We start from the raw sequence: 20228 nt of genomic DNA on the forward strand, positions 1-20228 counted from the left end.
AACTCTAAAAAAAAGAACCAAACAAACACTGGAGCTGAGGAATCTAACAAATGACATAAATAATGCATTAGAAATAGAAATAGACTTAATATATGGAAGAATTAGCAAGCTCAAAGATAGAAATCTTGAAATGATACAAGTATAAGAAAAAGAAGGAACAAAATATTAAAAAATGAGGAAATTCCTCAAGACCTATCTCTTTTAGGAAGGATGACACTAAGGTAATCAGTAACACAAAAGGAGAAGAGAGGGAGAAGGCAGCAGAGCGTTTATTTAAAGAAATAACAGCTGAGAAAGTCCCAAATCTGGGGAAGGAACTGGATATACAAGTACATGAAATTACCTCATACAAAATGACCTTTTCCAAGACAAGTAATAAATAATAAGATTGCTAAGAGTCAATAGCAAAGATTTTTAAAGGCAGGCAGTGTAAAAAGGACAGTGGCCTATAAAGAAACCTTCACTAGGCTATCAACAGATGTCTCAGCAGAAACTCTACAGGCCAGCAGGGAGTGAAATGACAGTCTCAGCATATTAAAAGATTAAAAACTGTGAGCCACGAATATTCTATCTGGGAAAGATATCATTTAAATATGACAGATAAAGGCTTTCTCCAACGAACAAGCTGAGGGAGTTCATCAACATTAGACCTGCGTAACAAGACATGTTGAAAGCAGTACTTTAATAGAGACAAAAGTAAATAAAACTTTGAGCAAGATGATAAACAGAACCAGGAAACTGTAGAGCATAAAGGTTAAACAGAGAAAAAAAGAAAAAGAACTATAAGCCATTCCTGTTTGGTAGCAAACTCACAACATAAAAAGGGATAATTTGAGAAAACAAAAACATAAAAGAGGATGAGAAAAACTGAACAGGTAAAGGAAGGTAACCAGCAGAAAAAAGATTTTTTCTATGAGCTGTTTTTTTACAAAGCTCAGGACAACCACAAAACTTTATCCTACAGAGCAGAGATATGAAACATAAAAAAAGAAAACACTGAGAAAAAGACCAAAGAAACCTCCACACCAAAATGACAAAAACACAAGGAAAAAGAAACAACGGAGATGTCAAGCAACCAAAAAACAAAACATAAAATGTCAGGACCAACTCCTCATTATCAATAATCACCCTAAATGCAACGGACTGAATTCGTGAATCAGAAGACAGAGACTGGGTGAAAGCACCAAAAAACAAGACTAACTCTATGCTACCTCCTGCAGACACACCTCAGCTGTGAGGAGAAACACAAGCTCAGAGTGAAGAGATGGGCTGCTATACTCCAAGCAAATGGCAGCAAAAAAGAAGCAGGTATAGCCATCCTCACACCAGACAGACTTCAAGCCGAAAAATGTAACAGACAAAAAATGGTCAGCATACAGTTATAAAGAGGACAACTCATCAAGAAGACATTGAAGTTACTAATGTATGTGTACCTAACCTAAGAACTATAAAATATATAAAACAACTATTAATCAACCCAAAGGGAGAGAAATGACAGCAACAAAATAATTGTAGGGAGTATTTATCACCCACTTACATCAAGAGTGGGCTTCCCTGTGGCTCAGCTGGTAAAGAATCCGCCTGCAATGTGGGAGACCTAGGTTCGATCCCTGGTCTTCCTGGAAAATCCCCTGGAGAAGGGCAAGGCTACCCACTCCAGTATTCTGGCCTGGAGAATTCCACAGACTGTATAGTCCATGGGGTCACAAAGAACCAGACACGTCTGAGCGATTTTCACATATACATCAACAGATAGATCAATCTAGAAGGAAAGTCTACAAGGAAACAGTGGCCTTAACTGAAACATCAGACTGGATATATTTGACAGGTCAAATTTGAACAGAACATTCCATCCAAATGAAGCAGAATATACATTCTTCTCAAATGCTCATGAAACTTTCTCAAGGATAAGCTGTATGTTGGGACACAAAAAAGTCTCAACAGATTTAAGAAACCCAAAATCCTATCAAATATCTTTTCTGATTACAATAAGAAAATAGGAATTAAGAACAAGAATGATAGAAAAACTACAAATATGTAATAAACAACATGCTACGGAACAACTGGGTTACTGAAGAAATCAAAGGAGAAACAAAATCCTACCAGAGGACAAATGAAAATATGATATACCAAAATCTATGAAAAACAGCAAAAGCAGTACTAAGGGTTTGTAGCAATAAAGGCTTACCTCAAAAAAATAAAAACTTATACCTAGAGGTACTAGAAGACCAAAGGAAATAAAGACCTAGTAGAAGGAAGGAAACAGGAAGAGAGGACAGTAGAAAAGATAAAGTAAGAGCTGATTCTTTGAAAAGATAATAAAATTGACAAATCATTAGCTAGACAAAGAAAAAAGAGAAGGCCTGATAAATAAAATAAAAAATGAAAGAAAAAAATGATACCAAGAAATGTAAGAGTATAAGAGAATACAAAAATTGGAAAACCAAGAAGAAATGGACAAATTCTTAGAATAATAAAACATTCCAAGGCTGAACCATGAAGAGACAGAAAATCTGAATAGATGAATCATGAATACAGAGATTGAGACAGTAATCAAAACGCACCTAAAAAGCATAGATCCAGGACCAGACTGCTTCACTGGTGAATTTTACAAAATATTCAAAGATTTAATACCTATCTTAAAACTCTTTCAATGAACTGAAAAGGAGGGAATGCTTCCTAACTCCTTTTATAAAGCCAGTATCACCCGATACCAAAACCAAAGACAACACAGAGAAAGAAAATCACATGCCCGTATCTCTGCTGAACAGATACAAAAATTCTCAAAATATTAGCAACCTGAATTGAATAATACATCAAAAGAATTATACAGCATGATCAAATGGGATTTATACCAGGGATGTAAGAATTGTTAACATCCTCAAATCAATGTGATATATACCACATTAACAAAATAAAGCATAAAAATCACGAGGTCTTCTCAATAGATGCAGAAAAAGCATTTGACAAAATTCAACACCCATTTAGGATAAAAATTTTCAATAAAGTGGGTATAATATATGAAAAATCCACAACTAACATACTCAATGGCAAAGTACTAAAAGCTATCCTCTAACATCAGGAATAAGACAAGGATGCTGACTCACCACTCTTATTCAACACAGTATTAGAAGTGCTGGCCAGAGCAATTAGGCAATAAGAAATAAAAGACATCTAAATTGGAAAGAAAGAAGTAAAACTGTCACTATTTGCAGATGACATGATTTTACACATACACAGATACACTACACATTCCACCAAAAATCTGTTAGAAATAACAAATGAATACAGCAAAGCAAAGGATACAAAATCAACATACAAAACCCTGTTGCATTTCTATACACTAAGAATAAGCTATCAAAAAGAGAAATTAAGAAAACAATCACATTTACAATCACAACGAAAGAATAAAACACCTAAGAAAAGATTTAAACAGGAAGATGAGAGATCTGTACATTGAAAACTCTAAGACACTATCAGAAGAAATTCAAGAAAATACAAATAAACGGAAAGATATTCCAGTCTCATGGAACGGAAAAATTACCATATTACCTAAAGCAGTCCAACTCAATGAAATCCCTATCAAAATCCCAAGAACATTTTTCACAAAAAATTCTAAAATTTATATGGAACCAAAACAGATGCTGAATAGTCAAAGCAACACTGATTAAAAAGAACAAAGCTGGAGGTATCACACACCCTGATTTCAAACTATATTACAAAGCCACAGTAATCAAAACAGCATGATATTGACAGAAAAATAAATACAACGATCTCCAAACAGAATTAAAGTTCAGAAATAAACACTTGCATATATGGACAACTAATTTACAACAAAGGAGCAAATATACAATGGAGAAAGGACAATCTCCAGTCAATAGTGCTAGGAAAACTGGACAGCCACATGCAAAACAAATTAAACTAGACCACTATCACACCACAGACAAAAATTAATTCATACAGCGGATCAAAGGCTCCAGTGTAAGACCTGAAACCATAACACTCCTAAAAAAGAAAACATAGGTGGCATGCACTTTGATATGAGTCTTGCAGTATCTTTTTATTTTCTCAGTCAAGGAAAACAAAAACAAACATAAATCAGATTACATCAAACTAGTTTCTACAGAGCAAAAGAAATCATCAAATGGGAAGAGAGATTTGCAAATGATATATCAAAAAACAACTTATATATATGAACTCAATGATATATTTAACAAAAAAACTGATCAAAAAATGGACAGGAGTTGAATACATATTTTTCCAAAGAAGACATATAGATGGCCAACAAGCATATGGAAAGATGTTCAGCATCATTAATTATTAGGAAAATGCAAATCAAGACCACACTGAGATATCACTGTACACCTATCAGAGAGCTAGGGTCAAAATGACAACACAATATAATGTGTTGGCAAGGATGTGGAGAAAAGGGAACTCTCGTACACTGTTAGTGAGATTTTAAATTGGTATAGTCACTAGAGAAGAGAGGATGGAGATTCCTAAAAAAATTAAGAACAGACTACCATATTATAGCCAGGTACTGCACTTCTGGGTATTCATCCAAAGAATACAAAAACACTTATTCGTAAAGATACATACTCCCCTATGTTCACTGCAACATTATTTACAATAGCCAAGATATGGAAGCACTGTATGTGCCCATCAAGGGATGAACAAATAAAGAACCTGTGTTATATGCATTTGCATATATAAATACACACACACACACATATATATACATACAATGGGATACTACTCAACCATGAAAAAAGATGTAATCTTGCCATTTGCAACAACATAGACCATGAGGGTATTACGCTAAGTGAAATAAGTCAGATGGAGATAGACAAATATTGCATGATTTCACTCATAGATGGAATATAAAACACTAATAAATAAAAACAAAATAAATGAGTAAACTAAACCCCAAAATTCCCTTTGTACAGAGAACACAGTGTGGTTATGAAAGGGAAAAGCAGGTGGTGAAACAGGTAAAAGGGATCAACCATATGCTGACAGACAGAAGTTAAATTCTTGGTTGGAAGCAACCTGCAGGGTACACAGAAACAGAAATATAATGCCGTCCACATGAAACCTATACAGCATTATAAATCAACATTACCCCAATAAAAATAAATAAAACCACTAAAAGCCCGTGTTTTTATAATTTCCAGATCTTTGCTAAATGAAAAATAACAAGACCCTGAAACTTTCCATAAATTCCATTTATAAAGGAATTTAAATAGACATTAATTTTATCATTGGACATCTTTAATTTTGATTATCAGGTTTACCTGTACAGTGGGTACCTAAGTCTCATGACCTCATTTTTAAAAGATCCTAATGAATCAGAATTCATTAGGAATTTGTTCTACTGAGAAGTTGGGCCAAATATACTGTTTAACTTGATACTGTAACTGAAAAAAAAGTAAACCTTACCATTTTCCGGTAAAACACAGAAAGGTCCTTCAAAACACCATCACTTAAAACATCAAGAGATCTAAAAAATAAATTATAAAATTCTATCTTAAGACTCAAGTAATTTAATGCCTGGTAAGATTTTCAAATATATAGAGACATTTTATATAGTTGAATAAGTAACATTTATTTTTTAATATATCAGCAGCAACAAATTCTTTTTGGAAGTATGTGTGATTATATATTTCAAATACACAGCAAACAGACAAACATACTGAATAAAACTCAAGCAACTCTTACAAATAATAGAAAAATATTTTCTATCATAATAAAGTATAAATTTTCAACTTTCATTTTCCACAAATTAAAATCCTTAAAGAGTAATAATTAATATAATTATAATATATAATTATATGTAATATATAATCATATGTAATATATAATTAATTATAGTTAGCATAATTTATTATAATCCTACAAAAGAGTATTATATTGATAGAACAATGGCCTATCAGGTACCTGAATTCTATCCAGAATTATCACTGTTTCTAATCATCTACATTATCTTGAGCAACTCACTTCATCTCTCTACGTTTTAAGATCTTCATGTATAAAATGACATTTGGACTAGTTCAACTGAATTCAAAGAGATTTCAAGGAATTTTACTGATACTTTGAGGCATCAGTAAAAATTTAAATCAGTTTTCATTCTAAAGTAAACTTCAAACTTTTTTACAACTAATATGAAACATGGAGAAGGAAATGGCAACCCACTCCAGTATTCCTAACTAGAGAATCCCACGGACAGAGGAGCCTGGTGGGCTACAGTCCACGGGATCACAAAGAGTCAGACATGACTTAGCAACTAAACGACAATGTGCAACAAGCATATTCAAATCTGTACCATACCGTTTTTTTAGCATTTAAAGATAATTAACTTGTAATGCTACATCAATTTACATGCAGCTCTCCTTTCTTAACATCTATTTGCATATTTATTTACACTTCTGAAAAACACATATTTTACTAGAAATGTTTACATTTATACAAACAAATCTTTATTTTAATGAAACTTATGCAAGTCTACTTATGTAAAATTATTCAACACAGCACATGTGCCACCCTTAATACTTCAGCTGACAAATTTGTCACAACATAATAAATGAAAAACAGTAGTGTGACACATCATTTTCCACATCATATTTTATTTTTCATATTTTAGATATGGTGTTCATTTCACACTGTGGTTGATTCTTATCTGACATATTAAATGAGCTTAATTTGGCGATAATGAAAAAAATTGCTATGATTAGAATTACTAATGTCAGCAAAAGTAAATGAATTTGTTCTGAAACCTTTGTTCCGACACTAAAATACCAGAGGCATTTTAAATGACATTGTCTAACATCCCATACTAGTAATTTGTATTTAGAAAGCATGCACCAAGTAACAAAGATTAAACGGCCATAAGAATTTCTTCTAAATAGACCCTAAATGTCAATTATTAAGAATCTCTTTGTGATTCACCTTTATAAAAAAGTAGAAAACTTTTATTTCAAACATGTTTTGAAATTAGTTTTATTAAAAATCATCCTGACTTTGAAAGGTTAGTTATCAAACAACTGTTACCACTTCTAATTATATGAATCAAGGTTTTTCTTGATTATTTGCAAAAAAAGTTTCATGGGTTTTTTTCATCCTCATATGAGGATATAAAAAAAATCTACCTTATAAGGTTTTCATAAAAATTATGAGAATCCATACAACACCTCTAGAATGCTGCCTGGCACATGGTAGTATTATTATCACTATTATTATGTAACTATTATTATATTACTACTATTAGTTATTATTAATAACTACTTTTATGGCAATAAGTGTTACCTATTATTACAATTAAAACAAAATACAGAATTATTATGATACTGACTTTAAAAATGCAACTGACACCAAAAACTCTAATCTGAAATTTCTGTATTCACCAAAAAGACTCATCTTCTTATCACTGACTTTATAGTGAATAAATGTAATAACATCTTGACCTTACACTAAAAAATGAATCTGTAAATTTATTTCATTAAAAAATTCCACTGCTAAAATAGTTGAAAAGAATGGGATTAAATTTCCTAAGATTCTTCTAATTCTAAAATGTCTATGACTCCTAAATCATTAGCATTTATCAAATTCCTTTCATCCAGGTAAACAACAATATAACGTGAAATATTAGCATATAACATAGGATATAATGTTTAACTTGTAACGTGTCATTTTTCATAATGAATATTCCATTACCATCAAAGCTTGCACACATGTACCAGCTTGCAATAAACCAGACCAACTAAATTTTTCAGGCCATCTGCTGCACACTAAGTTTGACCAAAGAATCAATACATAGTATAGGGAACATCTTAAAAGAGAATAAATACAAAGAGAAAATAGAAATCAACCAGTAACAAATTATATGCATAAATATATGTGAAGTAATTAAGTGCTGGCTTAATTAGTATTAACAGATAGTTTCCAAAAGACAGGTAACAACTACATAGCTACAAATTAGCCTAAACAAGCAGAGAGGTATGAATACATATACAAATACATTTGTGATAATATTGTCCCATAACCTTCCAATCAGAATGTAAGCTCCTATAACACTGAGGGCAAGGATATTGTCCATTTGTTCACTGTAGTACTGTAGCAATGGCTGGCATATATTAAGCATCCAAATACTGATGAAATGATTAAATGTCTTACATTTTCACTTTTTCTACAAAGTTAGGATTTATTGTTATTCACTTCCAAATTACTAACATAATAGCTATTATATATAAATAAGTGCTTTTGCAACAGTCTGTATATAATAACCTACCTTGCTTCAAGTAAAGCTGCCATATTCAGTCCAATAAACTGTAAACAAGAGAGTTTCAATTGTTCAGCATTATACATTGCTGCAAATTCCAGCAGCATAGCAGCATTCTTAAGGGTAACTACAAAGGAAGAAAAGATCTATAAAACAAGATGAAAGGCATTTTAACTATAGCAAATGAAACATACTTATTTCTTAACTTGTCAGGTTTGAACATTTAGAAGAAGGAAAACTGAAAGTACTGTCCTGCCAAAAAAAAGTTATACTGGGGCAAATATAGAATTTATTTTCCAACCCGATATGCCAAAGTAATTTTAAATGATTCATTATGAGGAAAAATAAACACACACAAAATTTTAAGCAAAAGAAAATAGAAAAGGTGCATTACAGTGTCATCTAAAAGTAAACACGTAAGAACTGACAATCTTCCATCTAAACTTTTTGGAGTATTTTTAACTTTCACTGATAAACAACACTCCTTTTCATTTACATGTCACAGAATAGTTATTTCCTCTTCTATAAAACTAAAAAGATATACTTATGACTAACAGAAAGTGAAGGAATCATTCTATAAAATATATTTATCTTAAATCAACTATCAGACTTTATGTGAATATATTTACATATATAAACACAAACTATATATTTAGAAAATAAGTACATTTAAATATTACTATATTATCATTCATGCCAGTGCACAATCTGGCATACTGCACAAAAGATGCTAAATTTTGTTATAATCCTTGTAAATGTATATACGAAGTGTGTTTTACTGGAGACTGTCCAAGAATATTCTGCTTACCTAACATGTAACTTGGCTTCTGAAATCCCCTTTTCTTATTTCCTCTGAGCCCCAGCCAACAGAGAAACACAACTATTTTCTACACCTGGCTTCCTCCATTTCCTTTCTCTTTCTCTCTTGTAACTCAGTCAAAAGTTATATGCAGACAATAATGATCTCTGCCTCACTCTGGACTGACCCAAAGTCTCAACTATTTATTTCACGGAAATAAAAATGAATCATATAAAAACTTTATAAAGAGTTGTTCAGCTGGTTTCAAGGACTGCCCAATAAACAGACACCAAGGTTCTGTTGAATCCTTCTCTTGCTAGATTCTAAGATGATCAAGAAATTCATTAACAGGGGCAACTGTGCAGCAGGAGCCAAGAAAGAATATCCAAAGGATAACAGGAAAGTTGACCGAACAACTGAAAATATCCTCAATTTGTATATTTTATACCTACTGCATGCTGTGTCCTTTAATATAGAGCTGGTCCTCCATGCCAGCAAGTTCCATACACAGAGAACCAGCTGTATTCACTGTATTAATACTATACTATTTTACACAAGGGACCTGAGCATCCACAGATTTTGGTGTCTGCAGAGGCTCCTGGAGTCAATCCCTGTGACACTGAGGGACAATTGTATTTCCTTTTTCTGGCTTTTAAGATCATAGCTGTTGCTCTCTCTTTGACAACCAAGAAGAAGATACTCCACAGAACTCAAGTGAGTAAATAAGATACCTGAGCTAAGTTAAACTATTAGCAAGTACAAATCAGAAAAATCTAACAGGAAATCTCTTCACACTTCCTTAAGAGGCAAAGAAGGAGAACAAGGATAAGATTAGAAAGCCAAGAAACTTTTGTTATCAGGCTAAGGAAATTTAACCATTATCTTAGAGGAAGCAATTAAAAACATGAATAGGAGAAGACACTAACCACTTCCTATAGGAAGATTAAAGAAAGAGAAGTCAGAAGAGAGAAAGAGGACTTAAAAGACTACTATGACACTACACAGAAGGGACGAGTAACAGTGATCTCAACTAGCATAGTGACAGTGAGGAAAAAAAAGGTGGGGGAAATGTGATCGACATAGTTAAGAGATTGATCAGTTTTGACAGCTGAAATTTGGATGTAAGGCACAAAATAATAAAGAAATAACTTTGGCTTTCAAAGTTCAGTGTTAGGATGACAGTCCTGCAAATAACTGAAATAATAAGCAGAGAGAGAAGTAAGAGCTTCAGAAAAAGAGATACTTTTGATCAAATACATTGATGGGATGGTTACACAAAAATTCCAGCAAATATAATTCTCTGGCAGTCCATGGGTTTGAACTCTGTACTTGCACAGCCAAGGACACAAGTTCATCCCTGATGGGGAAATAAGATCCCGTAAGCTGTACTACGTGGCTTAAAAAAAAGAAATTCCAGTAAATAACAGGGTAGTTAAGTGTAGACTTACAGACCAGGACAAGTGCAAAGAATTTCCACTTTCAAACTCTCATCCTTCAGATTGCAAAATAATTTCATGCCATCTTTATTATTCAAGTTTTATGATATTTCAAAAAAATTAACATATTTCAACTATAAGATTTACATGTATTCACATATTAACATCTCTGAAATAAGGATGTGCTTACAAATGATGACAAGAAATAATTTTAACTGTCTTGACATTTTTCATGATATAAAAACAGGCATTTTACTTAAGCTGCATCATAAAGTCAATAAAATACTATAAATCCTGAATCAACCTGAGAAAACACTAAGATTCTAATTCAAAATTACTCACGTTTTTCAGTTAATGCTACTTCACAAATTTCTTTCAGTCGAGATATGAGAAGCTGATCAGCCACCACAAGAACACTACAAACAAAATCCACATTTTGAGATTCTGGAAAAAAAAAAAAAAGTGTCACTCATACTATTTTGTAAACATTACACCCAGGAAAAAAGTCCAAGTAATTAAGATACTACAAAACACTACAAAAGAGAGGTAAGATGATTCGTTTCTAAATGTTGAAATTGTAAGTATGATAAAATATTTCTATCTATAGGTAGAAAACTGTTTAAAAATAAAAACACAAAACCATCAAAATGCCCTGGTTTACATTAGGACCATAAAATGGGAACTTGAGTAGATCTCTTTTAGTCTAAAGGGCTAGAATGCCTGCCTTATTTAAAATCTCCCATTATTGTTACAGAAACTAACAGGGGGGAAAGTCAATTCTCATCATCAAAAATAATATACAGGTATATGTTAAACACACACACACACATACAGCAAGGGACGGCAGAGGTGAATAAAGCTCTTAGGCTTATTTAAAATGAAACTGGTCATCTAAGAGTACTTTTAAACTATAGAGAAGTTCCTTAATTTAACATAACCTTGGTCCAATGTACTATTTATAACCTTAAAAATGCCCCCGAGTCACTGCCAGAATAGTAATATAAATAGGAAAAAAAAAAAAAAACAAAACACCATAGGAAGAAAAAAATGGTTAAAAAGAAAAAAATTAAAGCAGAAAAAACATTAAATGAGAGGCGAAGTCACTATAAATGGGAGACTAAGGACTACGTCAAAAATTCTTCTCTTCTACCAAAGCAATGAGAATTATTACAAAAAATGAGCAAAAATCAACTCTTTCAGAATTCTAGAAATTAGCCAAAGGCTCACAATAATCAGGGAGCACTGACTCCAAAAACTTGGCTGAATCTTGCTAAGAACAGTGAGCTTTGGGACACCCTGGCTCCTCCTACTTAGATCCTACTCTCCTCCATTCTCAACAGTAGTCCTGAAAGCCATCATTCCTGCAATCATGGGCTGAAATAAGCAGGTACAGACACTGGAGGTGACAGAACAGTTGTGGGGCAACATTATCAAATAACTTATTATTTAACCTATCTGGCAGTTTCCTGGAAACCCCACCAGTAGGGGTTTATTTGACCTGACTCAAAGCTCAGTGTGAACAGCGGCAGAAAAAGGTACTTATTAAAAACAAATAGCAATTGTTTAACACTGAGGCTGTCCAAGACAATGATGAGGGACAGAGCAAACAAGAGGCAGGTCAAAAAACTTAAAAAGAATAGCTCAGGGAGGAGATGTTGTCAAGACTGAATGTTTGTGTCCCCTGAAAATTCACATGGTGCAGTCATAAGGGTAGGGCCCTGATCTGACGAGATTAGTCTCTTTCTACGAGACAGAGATCTATCCATATTTCCCCAAAAAGCTGTTCCACGTGTGTGTGCTGTCTCACTCTTTCTCCATACACACTCACACACAAGCGCTGAGGAAAAGCCAAGTAAGCACATAACAAGAGGCTTGTTACACAACACAACAAGTAAGGACATAATAACAAAATTATACACACAACCTGTGTATGAGACAGGAAGAGAATCCTGCCAGACCTTGGTCTGAGACTTCTAGCCTCCAGAACTGTGACAATAAATTTCAGTCTGTTATTTTGTTGTAGCAGTCTAAGCTGACTAGTAAAGTGTCTAAAAGGGGCTTTGAAAAGTTTTAACATATTCCTGTGAATCTAGAAGGCCATACAAATGTGGAGGACTGTGTACATGCCCAGAAAACACTTAGGAAGGCCCCAAACTCTTGAAGCCACGTCACAACACACACAAACAACTCCTAGGCGTAGGCTGGGAAATTTACTGGTTTAGACATTTAAGGAAAACTCTATTAGCTGAACAAGCAGAGGCCTCAGTGGTCACATATGACAAAGAATATCAATCTGACAGAATTAGCTTCAAAAAGTCACTAAATAAACAGAAAAAATAAATAAAATAACCCCTGGAGAAGAAAGAGAATCTGATTTCAAGAGTTGCTACATTATGGGAATTCCCTGGTGGTTCAGTGGTTAGTGTGATTACACTGCCAAGCCCTGGTCAGGGAACTAAGATCCAGCAATTATGAAAGATGAAAAGAGAAACGTCAAGTGTGGCCTATAGGCAAAAAAAGGAAAAAATAGTCAAGAGAATGTCCCTAAGAATGCCAAGATCCTGAACTATTACAAAGAGTTTAAATCAATTATTTTAAATATGTCCAAAAACAAATTTAAAATATCACATCTAAAAATTTAAAAGAAAGCATCAGAAGAAATGAAGACTATCAATAAAGACAGAAACTACAGGTTAACTGAGATAATCCAATATGAAGAACAGAAAAAAAATAATGAGTAAAAAATAAACTGTGTATAAGGGATTTATGGAATACTATAAAAAGATACATAGGGGACTCACAGAAGCAAATAAGAAAGAACATAATATTTGAAGAAATAATGGAACTGGAAGATAGGGATTGACATATACACACTATTATATATAAAATGGATAACTAATAAGGACCTCCTATTAATACAGGGAACTTTATTCAATACTCTGTAATTGCCTACATGGGAAAAGAATCTAAAAAAGGGTGGATACATGTATATGTATAACTGATTCAAACTAACACAACACTGTAAATCAAGTATATTCCAATAATTAAACAAATAAATGCTTTAGTGGTATATAAAAAAAATAAAATCAGCGGTAATCTGGAAAAAAAAATAATTATCGGGGGGGGGGAACTAAGAGTGAAGAAAATCTGAATGCAAAATTAAGCAGTAAATGACAGCCAAGATAGGTGTAGTTCAGTCACTAAGTCGTGCCTGACTCTTTGCAACCCCAGGCGCTGCAGCACACCAGGCTTTCCTGTACTTCACCATCTCCCAGAGTTTGATCAAGCTCATGTCCATTGAGTTGGTGATGCCATCCATCCATTTCATCCTCTGTCATCCCTTCCAAGAAAGGGAACAACCAAAAAAACCATCACCCAATGAATGGATAAAGGAGATGTGGTGTTTACATGTATGTATACATACATATATGTGTGTGTGTCACATACAGTGTAATACTACTTGGCCATAAAAAAGAATGAAATTCTGTCATTTTCAATAATTAATCTAGAAGATATTATGCTTAATGCTGCTGTTGCCGCCAAGTTGCTTCAGACGTGTCCGACTCTGTGTGACCACATAGGCAGCAGCCCACCAGGATCCCCCGTCCCTGGAATTCTCCAGGCAAGAACACTGGAGTGGGTTGCCATTTCCTTCTCCAATGCATGAGTGAAAAGTGAAAGTGAAGTCGCTCAGTCATGTCCGACTTTTAGCGACCCCATGGACTGCAGCCTACCAGGCTCCTCCATCCACAGGATTTGCCAGGCAAGAGTACTGGAATGGGTTGCCACTGCCTTCTCCGATGCTTAATGAAATAAGTCAGAAAGACAAATACCTCATGTTATCACTTGTATGTGAAACTGTGGAATTTAAAGAACACACATGTATATAAAAAGGACAAAAACAGACAATGAGAACAAAGCAGTAGTCACCACTGGGGAGAGGGAAAGCGGAGGGGCAAGGTAAGGTTATGGGATTAAGATCTAAAAACTACTATGTATAAAATGAGAAGGCAACAGGATATATTTTATAGGACAGAAAAATAAAGACATTGTTTTTTTTAACAACTTTACATGAAGCATAATCAATAAAAATATTGAGCCACAATGCTGTACACCTGAAACTAATACTGTAAATCAACCACACAGAAATTAAAAGAAATACAGAAAAAAAAGTTGTGATTGTTATAATTACATTAGGGCTTTCCCCCGTGACTCAGATGGTAAAGAATCTGCCTGCAGTGCAGAAGATCTGGGTTCGATCCCTGGGTTGGGAAGATCCCCTGGAGAAGGGAATGGCAACCCACTCCAATATTCTTGCCTTGGAGAATTCCATGGACAGAGGAGCCTGGCAGGCTATAATCCATGGAGTCGGAAAGCCAGATATGACTGAGCCACTAACACTTCCAGTTCCATGATTATATTACATGTAAGCCTCATGGTAACAACAAAGAAAAAACTCCATGAGATATGTTGGAGCACCTATATAAAGGAAATATTAAAAGCTGAAGGCAGAAATGGACATGAATACAATAATAGAAAGGACTTTGGGCATCCTGGTGGTCCAGTGGTTAAAAAAATGCCTCCTAATGCAGGGAACACAGGTTTGATCCTTGGTCTGGGAGGGTCCCACATGCCGCGGGGCAACTAAGCCCACGTGCCAGACTACTGAGCCTGCACTCCAGAGCCCACAGGCTGCAACTGCGGAGCCCAAGCTCTGACAGCCTGTGCTCTGCAACAAGAGAAGCCACTGTAACGAGAAGCCCGCGCACTGCAACTAGAGCAACCCCTACTCTCCACGACTACAGAAAGCCCATGTGCAGCAACAAAGACCCAGCATAGCCAAAAATAAACAAGTAAACATAAACATTTTTAAAAATAATAGAGGACTTCAATACTCCATACTCAATATGAATAAATAACCCGGACAAAATTAACAAAGAAACAGCAGATATGACCAACGCTATAGACCAAATCACCCTAACAGACATAAATATAACACTCCATCCAACAGCAGCAAAACAGACATTCTTCTCACATGTACACAAGACACCCTGCAGGAGAGACCATGTGTAGACCCACAAAACAACAATTTAAGACTGCAATCATATTAAGTATCATCTCCAACTACAAGGGCATAAAATTAGAAAAATAGGAATAAAACTGGAAAATTCAGATGGTCTTGAATAACCAGGAAGTCAAAGAAAAAGTAAAGAAAATACTTGAGTCAAAGGAAAATGGGAAACACAACATATCAAAATTTAAAGGACAAAAGAATTTCTAAGAAAGATGTTTATACTGACAAATGCCCTAAAAAAAAAAAAAAAAAAAACTCAAAAGAACAACCTTTGAAGGTTTTTACACAACAAAGAACTATAAAAAGAAGAACAAAGCCCAAACTTGGCAGAAGGAAGGAAATACTAAAGATAGAGCAGAAACCAATGAATCAGACACCAGAAAAGCAAAAGAAAAGACCAACAAAAAGTTGCTTGTTTGAAGAGAGAAAATTAACACACCTTTAAGTAGACTAAGAAAAAAACTCAAATAAAATTGCAAATGAAAGAGGAAACATTACCAATGATATCACAGAAATATAAAGGATCATAAGAGACTATTATGGATAACTATATGCTAATGAACTGGACAATCTAGAAGAAATGGATCAGTTCCTAGAAACAAGAAACATACCAAAACTGAATAATAAAATAGAAAATCTGAACAGACTAATAACAGAATAAGGAGAATGAATCAGCAATCAAAAATCTACCACATAAGGAAAAGTTCAAAAGCACAATGCTTCATCAGTGAATTCTACCAAATATTTAAAGAAAAATTAACATAAATCCTTCTTAAACTAATCCCAAAAATCAAAGAGGGGGCAACATTTGCAAATTCACTTTATGAGGTCAACCTTATCCTGCTACCAGAGACAGACAAGTTCACTAAAAGAAAATTACAGAACAATATCCCTGATGAGTGTGTATATAAAAACCCTCAATAAAGTACCAATAAACACAATTAAACAGCATATTAAAAGGACCATACACCATGATCAAGTGGGATTTACAGATAGTGATGCACAGATAGTTCAAAACGTGCAAATCAATATAGATGATATGCAACATTAACAGAATAGAGGTTAAAAATCATATGATCATCTCAATAGTTGCAGAAAACGCACATGATAAAATTCAACATCAGTTCAGTTGCTCAGTCATGTCCGACTCTGTGAGTCAACATACATTCATCATAAAAACTGTCAACAAATTAGAAATGCAACAGGTTTTTGTATATTTGTTTTTAACCCTGTAAATTTATTCATTTATTATTTTTAATAGTATTTTGGTGGCATCTTTTACAAAAAAATCAATATACAAAAACCTGTTGCACTTCTATACACTAACACTGAGCTAAGAGAAAGAGAAATTAAGGAATCAATCCACTTTACAATCACATCAAAAAGAATAAAAGACTTAGGAATAAATTTAACCAAGGAAATGAAAGATCTGCATACTGAAAACTACAAAACATTGAAAAAACAAAGAAGATACAAATAAATGGAAAGATATTTCATGTTCATGGGCTAGAAGAACTGATATTGTTAAAATGCCCATTCTACCCAAAGCAATCTACATATTCAATGAAATCCTATAAAAGTTACAATGGTACCTTTCATAGAAACAGAAAAAGTAATCCTAAAATTCACATGGAACCACAGAAGACCATAAATGGCCAAAGCAATATTGAAAAAGTTCAACAAAACTGGAGCTGTCATATTTCCTGATTTCAAAGTCCTACTACAAAGCTAGAGTAATCAATACAGGAACACCCTGACATAAAAAGAGACACGTAGACCAATGAGATAAAATAGGCCAGAAATAAACCTTCATGTATACAGCTAATTAACCTCTGACAAGAATGTCAAGAATACAAAATGGGGAAAGACCGTCTCTTCAGTTAAGGATATGAGAAAAACTAATATCCACATGCAAAATAATGAAACTGGACAAAAATCAACTCAAAGTGGACTAAAGATTTAAATCTAAGACCTGAAACCAAAAAACTCCTAGAAGAAAAACCAGGAAAGGCTCCTAGACACTGGCCTTGGCAATGATTTTTTAGATGTACCAAAACCACATGTAACAAAAGTGAAAATAAACAAGTGGTGTTCCGTGAAACCAAAAATCACACCAAAGAGTCAATAGAATGAAAAGGCAACCTTGGAATGGGAGAAAATAATAGCAAAGCATGAGAGATTAATGTCCAAAATATATAAAGAACTCATATAAATTCAACAGCAAAAACAAACAAACAAACAAAAAAATACAGACTTAGAAGACAAACTTCAGGTTACTAAAAGGGAAAGCTTGGGGTGAAGGATAAATTGGCAGTTTGGGACTGACATATACATACTACTATATTCAAAACAGATAACCAACAAGGACCTATTGTATAGCACAGGGAATATTCTGTATTCTGTAATAACCTAAATGGGAAAAGAATTTGAAAAAGGATGCATGTATATGCATAAATGATTCAGTTTCCTATATACCTGACACTAATACAACGTTATAAATCAATGACAGTCCAATATAAAATAAAAACTTTATTTTTAATGGGCAAAAGATCTTAGACATTTGTCCTTGGAAGACATACAAATGGCCAACAGGTAAATGAAAAGGTGCTCAACGTCACTGTTTATCAGAGAAATGCAAATCAAAACCACAAGGGGATGTCACCTTATACCTGTTAGGAAGGCTATTATCAAAAAAAAAACCAAGATAACAAGTGAAGAGGTAGAGAAAAGGTTACTCTTCTGCTCTGTTGAGAGGAGTGTAAACTGGTAAAGCCACTATGCAAAGAATATGGAGCTTCCTTAAAAAATTAAAACTAGAATTATCATACGATACAGTAATCCCAATTCTGAGTATTTAGCCAAAGGAACTGAAATCTGTATTTTGAAGATACACCTGCATTACCATGTTCACTGCAAAATTATTCACAATAGCTAAAGTACAGAAATACCTAAGTGTCCATCAACAAACTGATTAAGAAAATTTGGTATATACAGAAAACAGAGTGTATCACTCCTATGACTAAAGACACCTGGTAAATAAAACACGGGTGTGTTCCTGACAAAGCATATAAATGCATCCTCTTTATAAAATTCAGTTCAATTATTAGTCTATTTATTTTACTTCAGACACATTACATGAGGGGAAAAACAGACAAGAAAGAACCACACTCCCTGTTGTCAATTTTTCATCTCAATCGTGTAAGTAGCTGGGTATGAAAATGTTAAATCTAACCTCAACCATTGTTAACAATTCATATAGAGTTCATTTTTACATAGGTAATGAAAATTTTCTATTCCATTCCTTTACTGTTAGTAATCATCTGCATAGCTTATTCTAAATTTAAGCCTTTGCTGATTAATTCAATTAAAGCAGAAACTAAGATCTGTGTAATTTTATCATTTTTAAACTGTATCTTAAATATCTAAAATGTCCTAACTTTTATTAATACCTTTGATCACAACAGCTTCATCAGCATAGAGGTAGTCCAAAATAACTTTTAGTATGTCAGAATGTATTGGCATTTCCAGAGCTGCACAACTGGAAGCCTAAATAAAAGTAAAACAATTAATTTTCAACTACAAAATAACACTGCAATCTGACTGAGGTGATCAGTGTGAAAAACTTTTAACAGGAATCACATCAGATACAAAAGAATATAATGTTAAAACACAAAGCTAAAATGAGATACATTTAATTTTAAAATGCCTTGTAACATGAAAAAGAATCAAGAAAATCTGAGAAAAAAGAAACAAACTGGTATTCCACATATAACTCCAAATAATAATGGAGAATTCATTTAAGTAACTATTTTGCAACAACTTTAATTTCAAAAAATTGCTATTTTCCTGCCAGTTTAAGCATAAATAAAGTCAATACAAGAGAAAAACTGAGTTAAAAATATTTTAGAATTTCTTTAGTATATAATTTCCCAAAGATATAAAGCATAATTAGCAGCCTATGTGGTTTCTACTTAAATCTTACCTCAATCCATGAGCTACTCAGCATACTACGAAAATATTCTGAAAGAAAAAAGAATCAATTAAGAATAGGAAACAATACCAAAACAAATAAATCTGCAACCAACAAAAAAGTAAACCTACCAAGTCTAGCACAAAGAATGCATTTATGACAAGGAAATTCCTTTCCATCCACTGATTTCATGGTCACATCACATAAAAAAGAACTGGAAAAAAAAAGTTTAATTGAAGCAAAAGCTTTAGGAATTGTCTTAACTTTTGATTTTCTCCTAATTAAAGGTGGCATATAGCAAACAACTTGAGGGTATACATACAAATAAAATATTTTATCTCCTTCCACTATAGGGAAAAAAAGGCCTTACAATGAAGATAGTATTTGTAAAAGGAACTGCATACAGATAAATATTCAAGAAAGTTTTTTCTAATTTTCCTTTTTCAATACAGGGCAGGTGCTGATTAATATGACACTAAGTGGCATCACAGTCAAAGGTCATTAATTCACTTTTATTTGTACAACCTATTTCATGCTAAGCACAGTCTATATACAACCAGGTTTTTCTCTAAAATTTTCTACCTACAAGAGACAAATACCTAAAAATAAAAAACTTTTTTTTTTTCATTTATTTTTATTAGCTGGAGGCTAATTACTTTACAGTATTGTAGTGG

General features: G+C 33.5%; 1 protein-coding gene across 3 annotated transcripts in view; it reads right to left on the reverse strand.

The window, feature by feature from the left end:
• Positions 1-20228, reverse strand: part of IBTK (inhibitor of Bruton tyrosine kinase) — a 90591-nt gene that overhangs the window by 30530 nt on the left and 39833 nt on the right. For all 3 annotated transcript variants that reach the window (XM_043890536.1, XM_043890537.1, XM_043890535.1), the window contains exons 14-19: positions 19686-19768; positions 19567-19604; positions 19034-19130; positions 10853-10954; positions 8285-8402; positions 5440-5500 (exon numbers count right to left, since the gene is read on the reverse strand). In XM_043890536.1, the coding sequence (XP_043746471.1) occupies positions 5440-5500; positions 8285-8402; positions 10853-10954; positions 19034-19130; positions 19567-19604; positions 19686-19768 (499 nt within the window). The remainder of the gene's footprint in view (positions 1-5439; positions 5501-8284; positions 8403-10852; positions 10955-19033; positions 19131-19566; positions 19605-19685; positions 19769-20228) is intronic.

Source organism: Cervus elaphus, chromosome 28 (genome assembly GCF_910594005.1).
Source record: "Cervus elaphus chromosome 28, mCerEla1.1, whole genome shotgun sequence".
Classification (NCBI taxonomy): Eukaryota; Metazoa; Chordata; class Mammalia; order Artiodactyla; family Cervidae; genus Cervus; species Cervus elaphus.